Here is a 12,063-nt window from a genome sequence, read left to right on the forward strand (position 1 = left end):
AGAGTTTACACCAACTTGACGGCACTTAATCTAGCCTATTAGTACAAATTATATAGAGAGTGTAGGTATGCTGAAGTATGTCCCTCTTTACAGAACCTAAAGTCGCTTTCAAATATTGGTTGGTATTTTATTTGATTTTTATATGAGCTATTGCACAAAAGTGAGAGGAAAACAAAATAGGAGCTTCTTTGCATGAGGTTAGGATGATATGGAGCTCAGACTTAAAATGCTAGATAGAATAGCTTGGACATACTCGTAAAGAGAAAGGGACATATGGGTTTTCTTTATTCCTTTTCCCATTCTTGATCTCCTCCCCCATGACTTTAATATAGTATTCTTATGTTCTACACATTTTGGAACGCTGAAAAATACACCATTATTAGCATTTATTTCTGCAAAGTATTTTTGCACATTTTCTTTTCCATGTCTCAGAAAATATTTCTTGACTTCCCATCAAGCTTATATTTGTTTCACTCAGGATTCTAGATTTGTGTTCAAGTTCCTGTAACACAGTAATAAGAGTGTATAACCTTTTAATTATTAACTTGGAAATCAACACTGTATGTTTCTTTAATTTTCAAAGACTGGGTATTTGCACAGTGTTAACTTTAAAAAGGAAATTTACAGATTGTTATTTTGATGTCGGTGTTGTATTATTATTAGTTATACTATCTTCCTATCTATAAAATGGTGTTTATTTATTTCATCATTTCTAAACTTCTCTAGTCCAAATTACTTCGATCCCTAAAGCAACATTGTTAGGTAAATGTTTCCAGTTCCATGATTCAGTATATAATTTTATGCGTCTTTGAATGAGTATGGGATTTATCTTGAATTGATGTCTCTAAAATTTTTTTAAAAAATTAAAAATATATTTTTCTAATATTTAAAATCTAAAACACAACTCCTTACTTGAGTAAATTACCCATGAATGAAGGCAAATATACATATCTCAGGATAATGTTGCAGGATCCAATCTAGCAGTCTAGAGTGAAGTTCCCTGAAGATGGGCTCCAATATGAATCTGAAAGCTCCGAATACAAAACCTCTGGTCCTGCAAACTACCTGCAGATTAGAAATGGGCTGATTCCTATTGGATTTGCATATGCTGTTGCTACATCTGGTCCAGAATTATCAGTCCAGAATTATCTTTTAAATGAAAACCATGTTTCCTGTGAAAAACATTGGATAATTACAAATTTTTTTTAGTTTCTGGATTCATAATTATGTTATGTTGTCATTTGTTTAACAATTGTTTCAATAAGTTACACTTGCCTAGCTTTGCACAACACATTAAGTCATAAACTATATCATGCCAATTACAAGAACAGATTTCAGGCACCATTCCAAGCTAAGCCCAAACAAATCACACAATTGTAATAACATTAGTGTGTTATATGACTTTAGCCAGTATGTAAATTCTTAACCAAGTATGAGGTAGTTGTTGTGGATATTTAGCTATCCCACATTCTTTTTTCAGACATTCCCATTTACCTAAGCATTATGGCATAAAAATTATCCAAACACCAGGCTGCTTTTCAGTTGAATTATTTTTCTTTTTTTAAGGAACTTTGTTTTCTTTTTTAAAATGTATTTTTAATTTTTAAAAAATCAGTTTTTATTATGGTTATGAAAGACCCTTCCCTTCTCTTTTTTAAGATGCTTTGGGTGCCTTTGGGAGGAAAAGTGAATAAATGTATTAATTATTATTTCTGAATGAGAAAGAATAATTGGGCAGGTGCTGAGAAAGTCAAGCATTTAAGTTAAGAATAGTTACAGAATTTAGAGAATATGTTCATCAATGCCATCTTTGTCAATTGAAGGTATGGATAAATATATTTTAGAAAGGCTATGTGTACTGTGTCTTAAAGTAACAATCCTATTTTCAGTTTCCTTTACAGAAGATGAGAAAGAACAGTTAAGAAAATTCACTAACAGGTCATTCCTGCTTGATAAAAGAACCAGCCAACAAGTCTATCTGAGCTTAATTGATATACTTTTAGCATATTGCTATGAGGTCTGTGCCACTGAAGGAGAAAATAATGTGAGTTAGTCTTTCTTCTCTTCACTTGCTTCACAGTATGGTATTTTAGTTAAGTGGCTCCATCATGAAAACTATAGGGAGCTACTCTGTAATTTGGGAGGCTTAGTTCTTAAACTAGACTTTGTTCTTTGCTGAAGTACAGAACTGCAGGGTATTATCACTAGGTAGCTTGCCGTGCGAAGTAATGGAAATGAATAGGGAGATTTAATCTTGGTCTGGCAGGTATGCTGAACTAAGTTTAGCAGAAGAGAAAATGGAGGGGGGATTTGGAGAGAAAATTTGGCTGGAATGTGTGTTGGAAAAGTATAGACATATTTTAGGAACAGCAGTTGATGGTGTTCATATAAATAAACTAGGACATTCATTTTGAACGAAGCAAGCAAACCAGGCCAAGAATACTACAGGTAGACCTCAACTTATGATCATGATTGAGCCCAAAATTTCCATTGTTAAGTGAGGCAGTTGTTAAGTAAGTTGATTGACTTTGCTTGTTGGAAGCAGGCTGGGAAAGTTACAAATGATGATCACATGACTCCAGGACAGGGGTGAAATGCTCCCGGTTCGGACTGGATTGCCCGATCTGGTAGCGATGGCGGCAGGTGGTTCGGAGAACCGGTAGCAAACATCCCTGGCCCCCCCCACATGCCCAGCTCAGCCGCGCGATCATCAGAGGCTTTTTTTTTTACTTTTAAAAGCATTTTTTCTACAACCTCTTCAGCCAAAAAAATACTTTTAAAAGTAAAAAAAAGCCTCTGATGATCATGCGGCTCAGCTGGGATTGTCAGAGGCTTTTAAAAGCATTTTTTTTCTGCAAAAAAAAAATGCCTTGAGAAAGGATCTATTCCTTCCTCAGCAGGTTGATTTTTTCCCTCTATTTGGAGAAAAAATGATTTGGAGTACTCACTTTTACCTTTGATCACCTCCCCCAAATGTTCAATCCTACCAACTTTGCAGTCCAGAGACACAAAAAAGAAAATGCAATCATAGGCTCCAAAAATTTCTTTACCCCAGAGTTAGGTATCTACTTTTCTACCAGAGTGATATAAATGCTTACTCCAACTTCTTATTGTGTATATGGTGGTTTCCATAGCTTCTACTATGTACTCTACATTCTTTAGTAATGCTAAAAACATCTATAATTCTATGACGTTTTATTCAACACTCAAATGTTTTGGGATAAATATGGTAGATAAGAAAAGGATTGAGGTTGAACTTCTCACATTTTTAAAAATTCTTCTGAAAGGATACAAGATCACATTGCTAAAATAATTTAGAAATGTCTGACATTCCTCTATTTTCTAATTATTTTTTTAAAAAACCTGTCCTGTAAAATCCTCTTCAGACATTTGGGTCTTAGCCAATTTTGTTTGGTTAGCAGAAAACTAACAAGCTCAAAGAATGTAGGAGATGATTCAAAATTATGTTCATTATAGTTTCACTTTATTTTAGCAATAGCCATATCCTCAGGATTGGCATAAATCAACATAATGTTACCTTTTCTTAAACCCAGTTTATAAAATTATGTTATAAATGACTTCTCTATATCCTTCTCTTTAAGGTTGAGTCACCATGGAACATACGAAAATTGAGCTCAACTTTATGCTGGTTGGAGGTAAGATAATTATATAAACTTCCTAAAGAAAATACATTTTAGATATATGAGTAGAAATGTAGAAATTTCTTAAAAAGCATGATTGTTATATTCTGAAATTTTGCAGGTAATTTTTTATCTTTAGTCTTAACCCATACTGAACTAAACATTTTTTAAAAATCTCTTATAACCATTTGTTTTTAAATCTTCCATGCAGAGTTTTACTAGCATTTCGGAAGTCCTTATATCCTTTGGAAGAAGAGTTCTGTGCTACCCACTTTACAGACACTTTGGTTTAGTGATACGAGCCTTGAATGATACGATAATGATATTGAAATTAGGTAAGATAATATGTTTTTATTAAATAGTTTTGCGTTGAAAGTTACATCTATATTTTAGATATATCAGAGATAGGGCTTGTTGGGGGAGATTTGCATGGGTTAGTTGAGGGTCAGTGCTGTCTGGTTAGCTGTATGGTTGATTTGGATTCTGAGAGATTAGTAGGCTGGTTGTAAGTCAGTGTGTCTGTTGATGGAATTGCTTGTGGAGTGCCAGGCTTCAATGAACTCACGAGCGTGGCGGGCAGTAGCATAGCCGATGATTTTTGTGTTGCTCCACTTGAACTAGTGTTGTTGATAAATAAGTGGACCAAAAGGGTTGCAGGAGAAACTGTTTCTATCAGGTTTATCCAACACTTAGAATTTTGTGAAGAGTAGACATCTTTCAAATGTGTCTGTGTATATAATACAGGTTGAGGTATAAAACCAGTTGCAACTCCCTGTTTATTTGACAAATCCTCTAGAGTTAAATTTAGGCCTGATTAGAATAGATATAGAGATAGTAGTAGTTTCACAGTGAACAAAAGTAACACGTGCTAGTTGGTATGTTTGAAGGAAAGAGAAACAATTATTGTTTGTAGTATAAAAGAGAGTTCAAATATTTATATTAATTACTTCGTCTGCAGGTGACCCATACAATTAACTATTCATCTATTTATCTGGGTTGACAGGGAATATCATATAAGATTCTAACTGGTTATCATTCAGCACTGATTGCAGAGCAAAAGTTGTCCTTCCCTTCATAGCATGTGAAACTACAAAAGAGGAATAGAGGTATATATTATTCCCTCTGGTGGACCACTTATCAAAAGTGATTTTTTTTTTCCACCAGTAAATGTCCTTTTGATAGTCCGGACAAGAAATAAAAGATTTTCAGATGAGTAACATTACCATTTGTATAAAAGGCTGCATAAATGTATATTAAAGGATAATGTGTCATTTTTATGATCAAATTCTGAAAATGTGCTACTGGAAGCCTTTTTAGAATAGCTGTAAATGACCATGGAACAAAACTTTTTGTTGGATAGATTAGGTAAAGCCAACCATCCATCCCTGTATCTCCTGGAGTTGTCTAGCCTCTCTACTCATTAAAAATGTTTAGCAGTTTTAAAGTCGACATGAAACTTGTTTAATTTCTTTCCATATTGCTAGATGCTTTCATTTGAATGTCTCAGGTTACCTAGGAAACTATTGTAAAATGAAATGTGATTGGCTCAGTTGGAGCATTGTTTGAGTTATGAATGGAATTGAAATAACTTAGGCTGTTCTTAAGCAAATACTTAACAGGAGTGAATTTTCAGCTTTTACACTTGGTACATGATTATATTATGGATTTCAGAGGAGTTGAGGCAAATAATAAAACATTATTTGACAATATGAGTGAATATGAGTTGCTATAGTAATAGGGACTACCAAATATTATTTAAAATAAAATATAAGTAAATCACTTGCTATATCATTATTTGGTACTGGTTTGTGGGTACTTATGAGATATAAACCTGCTGCCAAAAAGAAGCTGTCAAAAAGGCTTCTGACATAAAAGAGCAAAATATATTAACCACAAAGCGAGCACAGATTTTTTAAAGAAAATTGGGAAATATGAAACTTTTTTTTCATTTCTCAGCAAGAATTTTTTTTAGAACATTTTATTATTGTTAAATGTATATATTGTTGTCTTTAAATGTATAAATGTATTGTCTTAAATACGATGCTAGAGAGTAATGGATTCAAGACTTTCTATATAAAAAATTAAAGTGGAAATTTTGACGACTTGAACTTTGCAAGTTATGCCGTAGTTTATATACGCTATAGATTTATATCAATTTCAAATTAAATCCAGTCTGAACATCTGGATTGTGCGGCAAATCATAATATAATTTAGTTTGAAGAGATGAGAAGTGATTTTTCATGTAACATTAACAATTGAAAGCTTTAAAAAAAAACTTGGGTGATATTGTCACTCTAAATAGAGATGCATTCAGGTTAAGAGAGAATCCCATTGTGCCTACAATTGGTCACAGAGCTTGTGATTGTTCACTGCCCCGGAATCTTAGCTGTGATTCTTTTGCCTTTTTCTTTTTTAGACTAGACTAGACTAGACTAGACTAGACTAGACTAGACTAGACTAGACTAGACTAGACTAGAATAGAATAGAATAGAATAGAATAGAATAGAATAGAATAGAATAGAATAGAATAGAATTATATATTGGCCAAGTGTGATTGGACACACAAGGAATTTGTTTTGATGCATACACTCTCTGTGTATATAAAAGAAAAGATAAATTTTTGCATTTGCTATCCTATAATAGGAAAGATTGGGATGGAAGAATGGGACAGACCTCATTTACAATTAATTATTTTCCCTGGAATCTTTTAAACAATTTACTCTGCCTACAAGTATTTGAGTAGTTGTTGCTACTTTCCATATAAAATGATCAATTGATCATTTTAATTACCATATATGAATTAATATTTTCTTTCCTCTTTCAGGTAAAAGTGCCATTTTGAAGTGTCTGCTAGATATTCACAAGATTTTTCGAGAGAATGATCCTGCATATATTCTCAATGACCTTTACATCACAGATTACTGCATTTGGATTCAAAAAGCTAAGTGAGTTCTAAATCTATAGTTCTTTTTATGATTGTGGGTGTTTTATTTTGTAGAAAAGTAGTAAAAAGGTCTGTTGAAAGTATATTTTTTTATATACATCACAATGTGAAATTGCACCTTACAATCTTTCAACTGGAGTTGGTCTTCATAGACATTAAGTTCTACCCAAGAACTTAGAATGTTGTAATATATTGGCATAGTATATGGGCGGATCCAAGCAGTGGATCTTTTGTAATTGGCCTTTTGTAATTGACAGATTATTATAGTTGGTCACAAAGTCAGGCAGCAGTTTAGACCGACTTGGCATTTTTATCCACTTATTGACTTCTTCCCAAGGACCTGGGGTAGACAAATGTTGTTGATAGTGTTAAAGATATTGTCACAGGACATAGTTCCATAGTTCCTTTTGAAATTGACTGATTTTGGTGATTAACCGATGTGCTCAAGTGGTGCTATAGTTGGTTTTGGATTGCACCAAGACTCCTATTACTTTTTTATTTTGCTTTCTTTTGCCAGTCATTCTACTTCTATTCGCAAATCTATGTATGTTTTTATTTTATTTTTCCAGTTTTTACTTCTATTGTAACATCCACTATCCAGACTATTTTTGTCTTTCTTATCAACAATTGTTAAGTGTTGCATTGTAGATACTTGTCCGTTTGAATTGTAAGAGCACTTTAGTTTCTTCAATTTCTATTTGTCCATTTTGTGTTCCCACCAGTTTTTGCTTGCAAGGCAAATGCTATTTCTTGCAGATTTTCCAATATACCATTGTTGCTACTTTGTCACATTGTTGTTTGTAGTCATTGTTTAAATTGTACACTACTCTGAAGGATATGGGTGGTTAAGAAGTGTGGAATATAGATAAATAAATTATTATATACACACAAATTTGAAATCACAGCTGCAAGTTCTTTAGCCATTGTTGGCTTTTATCCTATCTTTTTATACATAATTCAAGGGGACAAACATTCCTAATAATCCTGCTTCCAATTTTATACATCGAACTAGGATGCAGGCTAACCATTTCTATACATTTCTGCTTTCAGTGCCATTCAAGTCCTGATATTCCTAGAAGGAAACATAAATATTGAATTCTATGTAAATCACAGGGCTCTCTTTTACAGATGATTCAAGAAATTGCAGGTAATATCCCCACATTCATACATATGCTCAACTCTGATAGAAAATTATACGGGTTAATAGGAAGATAGTCAGATAATCTGCCATATTGGAATATAACAGTGTCATCCTTTTCCTGTTTACAGAAGAAGAGCCTGTTTGGTCTAGTTATTAAGACTCCAGTCTAGAAACCAGGAGACTGATCTTGGTCCAATCACTCTGTCTTAGCCCAACTCAATTCACAGGGTTGTTGTGGGGAAAGTAGGAGCATTAAGTGCGTAGTATTAACTATGCTTACTGCCTTCAGTTATTTATAATAATAATAATGTCTGATTAACAATATCATTAAAAATCCACCAAATTTTTTCTGTTTACTAGATTTGTGGCTCATTACAAATGTGTAAATTAGAAAGATGATTTAAATTTTAGTTATTAAACAGATCAGTTATAAGTCTTGTGTTTAAAATTGCATTGGTTTGTTAAGTAATTGAGTACCAATATATGGATAAGCAGGATTGACTATGCAAATAAAGTTATGCTGCCATGAAGCTACTTAGCCTCAGTACATCTAGGGATAATAAATGACAGACTTTGAGAGATATTCATTTAAAAAAAAATTACAAACTCTTTTCTCGTAGAGTTTAAATTTTAGGCACAAAATCTACGTTTTTTACCCTTCCAAGAATCCAGTCGAGCATGCTTGCCGTACTTAACATGCTTTACTGATGAGGAAGCAGCAGTAAGACGAGGCTGCTAATATGTCCTTTAACTACTGCTTTCCTTGTCCCTGGTATCACTACAGTATAATCAGTGTTTGCCTTGCGAACATTGCGAATCATTCTGCTGTGCTTTCTTCTTGATTATATGTGGGAGTATTAGAAACTTGAGCTATTATTAAGGTACTTATTACATGCATTTGATATATAAATTGCATAAAATAAGCACTTTAGCACATTGGACAAGTTTCCTTTCTCAGCCTTGATTCACTAGATATGCAGGGTACTTTAAAAGTTCCATATATATTATTACCCCTTTGAGGTAGGCCAAGACAGAAAACAGGTTGCTCAAGAATAATGAGAAGTTTTCTTTATTGATCTATGATATCAGAATTTCGAAAGACTGACTGATTTTCCCTCCCTCCCTCTCTCATACCCCAGGGAATAGAAGGCAGTTAGTTTGAGTTTCTTTCTAATGCTTTCTCCTTTTGTTGGGCTTAAAACATTTTTGTAACTCTCTCTGTATAGCAAGTGTAGGGTCATCTTTGTGGCTTTCCAAATATAAGATTCACTTGCACAATAGTCAGTCACCAAGCCCTGGATTATGATATCCCGGCTTCTTGGGAGAATATAATGCCTACAAATTTGGGGGGGGTTGGGTGGGGGCATCCATCAAATATCATGCCCCATCTGATATCTTTAGAATAAAACAAACAGGAAGCTCCCATGCCACAAATGGAAGTCAGTTTCAAACTCAGTTCTTTATTCTCAAAAAAGTCTCAGCAGATGGAAATACCTGGCTTACCTTTTCTGAGGTAAAGGAAACTAAGCAAAGTTAGTGTCCCATCCTAGAACTAACTAACAGGGAATTCCAGGGTTAAAAGATGGATTAAAATGCTAGATTAAAAAAAAAATCAGAAGACAGGTAACAAACCATTTAAGTGTTATTATCCACAATATTACATTGATATGTCCATGTAGTTACTGGGAATTAAACTCAACATGAGGTGCACCTGTACATTTTTATTTCCAATCATGCTTCCAAACTGCATGTGTGCCAAAGCTGTTCTCAAAAATAAAAAAACAGACAGAAGTCGATTGTTCTCATTGAAAGTGTGCCCAAAGGAGCTTGAAGGAGGAGAAAAGCAAGTTGAGGGGAGGGAGCTGCCTGAGAAAGAATAAGTAAGATCAACTTTTTCTTATGATAAATTGATATTTTGGAAAAACGCTCATGATATCTTCCAAAATCTTAATATTGGCTCTTTAGTTCAAACATTTAGGGACCCTATATTAAACCAAACACTAGTGAAGCTTCTTCTGTTGACTGGAAGAACCTGCAGAATGAATGTTTTATATCATCTTATTTGTTCCTGAATTTTAGAATTTTAAAGAACTCCGATATATGAGTGAATGCAGCCATAGTAAACTCAATATACTGTGTACTTTTAGAGAATAGAAATTAAAATACGCCTATAGTTTTCAGACATAGTGGACCTCATCATACAAATTAACCAATGTTTCTTGAAAACCATAAGTAGTTCTAAATACTGGCTGAAATGGATTCAGAAAATAATTCAGTAAACTTAATTCAGTCAACTACCACTTGCTCAAAGAACGTGCTTAGGAAGAAGACAATTATCAGTGGCCTGGGATGATTTTGATATTTTAGGACTATTAGTCATTTTTGTGGAAGTTCTTGTAGATGAATCCACCTTTCTTGTGAAGCGATTCATCGTTCTAATAAGTGCTCTTTGCAGAGGACACTGCAGTCCCTGTTAGTGCCCTCACTTGAAAAAGGATTAAATTGAAAACACCTCACTTCTTTATTGTTATCAATCCAGCCCAATAGAATAATCATGTCACTGCTCTGTTTGTGGGTTGAAGAGGCCCATCAGGATACATGTGTTCATGGGTTCTCAAATAGACTGCCTATTTCTTTTCGGTTAAAGTTTTGACTTTCTAGTTTTATCTTCTGCAATCTGTTACCTTTCAAATGTGGTTGAAATATTTTCTTATGTATTTTAGAGCATCATATGGAGGGGGAGAATTACATTAGATTGTCTGGAAAATGTTATTGCATAATGCTTATGCTAAAGTAAATAATTTGTAGAACTGTATCTCAATGAGCTTGCACAGTAAGTAGTTTTTAAGCAAAATGTAATAAATCTGCATTAAGTAAATTATGTTTCAACCATTTATATGCATTTTTGAGGGGAAATCTGAAGAGTTAAATGCCTTTGAACCATATTATTGTATGTATGTATTTACTAGTCATAGTCTGAATCATTTCAGGTTGACTATTATAAATCAGGGGTCCTCAACCCACGGGCCCTGGACCGGCACCAGTCCACGACCTGCCAGGAAGTGGGCTGCACAACCAAGGGATGCCCCACCTGCACACGTGTGGGATCCAGGCAGCGTGCGAAACCACACTCCCCAGCCCGTGGAAAAATTGCCCTCCACGGAACTGGTCCCTAGCACCCAAAAGATTGGGAGGCGCTGTTATACATGATTTATTACAAGGCTAGTGGCTGCCTAATTTTGCCATCCCAGGCACTTGTTGTTTTGATTTCACTTAGGAATTGGTGGAACTCCCTAAGTGGAAAATGCTGAATTCTCCTGTGAGTTCTTTTTTTTAAAAAAAAATATATCCAACAGTTACAGAATGAAGCAAAAGCATTAACCAACATTTTTCAGTTATATAATAGGTAGATTTATGAGTTTGACGGGGTTAAAAAATGAGCAAATTAAAATGTTTTTCCTTGGAAAGAACCTTTTAGTCTGAAAAGCTTAATTGGCCTCTTTTGGTTTTGTTATGTTTCCTTCCCAAGGCCTTTTTTCATGTTTCATTTCACCAACAAAGCATTTGGCAGTATTAGATTCACCATATGCAGCACCATAAATAATATACCCTGTGCCCAATAATTTTCTAATACTTATTGTCTTATATACTCCCTTATACTGTATACTCCCCACCAAATGTTCCATTGTAATTAGTTGAGCAGTTATGTATTCTTGAAAAAATCTTTGAAACATGAAAAGAGTTGGCAATAAAGCTTTTTCCAGATTGCAATGGTTACATAGCAAATGTAGGAATCAGGTCATCCAAGGATCTCTGTAGGTGTTGTCAGCATTTTATCTTGAAAAGCCAGGTGCGCCCAGGTGGAAAATTGCATCTTTAACCCCTGAGCTCATATAGCATGTTGTCACTCCGTTTGATCTGCTAAACAAGCCTATAATACTCCTGGCTGCCAATCTTTGATATTGTTTTGATTTTTCTAAAAGAAATTCAGACTAAGTTCTGAGGTCCCAAAGATGCTTTTTCAAGAAGCAGCTGGACTTTCTTGTTTTTCTTTGAAGACGTTTTGCTTCTCATCCAAGAAGTTTCTTCAGCTCTGACTGGATGGTGGGAAATGGAAGGATTTATAGTCTTTGCAGATAGTTGGTTATTTGCATTCTTCTAGAGAGTCATTTAGGTCACTTGGAGGTTTATCTGTGTCCTCAGGGTCACTTGAGTAGTGCAAATTGGGTGTGGAGCCTTCTTGGACCTGCTGAAAGGACTGTGTTGTAGACATGAGATAGATGATTTTGTATCCCTTTTCCTCTGTTGAGAGAGGGCTATTCAGTTTTGACATAGAT

General features: G+C 34.5%; 1 protein-coding gene across 2 annotated transcripts in view; it reads left to right on the forward strand.

The window, feature by feature from the left end:
- SHQ1 (SHQ1, H/ACA ribonucleoprotein assembly factor) overlaps nucleotides 1-12,063 on the forward strand; it is a 77,293-nt gene that overhangs the window by 23,991 nt on the left and 41,239 nt on the right. For both annotated transcript variants that reach the window (XM_034440563.3, XM_034440564.3), the window contains 4 exons: nucleotides 1,890-2,044; nucleotides 3,603-3,656; nucleotides 3,853-3,976; nucleotides 6,466-6,586. In XM_034440563.3, coding sequence (XP_034296454.2) covers nucleotides 1,890-2,044; nucleotides 3,603-3,656; nucleotides 3,853-3,976; nucleotides 6,466-6,586 — 454 coding nt within the window. The remainder of the gene's footprint in view (nucleotides 1-1,889; nucleotides 2,045-3,602; nucleotides 3,657-3,852; nucleotides 3,977-6,465; nucleotides 6,587-12,063) is intronic.

This window comes from Pantherophis guttatus, chromosome 2 (assembly GCF_059756535.1).
Source record: "Pantherophis guttatus breed Tessera chromosome 2, ASM5975653v1, whole genome shotgun sequence".
Lineage (NCBI taxonomy): Eukaryota > Metazoa > Chordata > Lepidosauria > Squamata > Colubridae > Pantherophis > Pantherophis guttatus.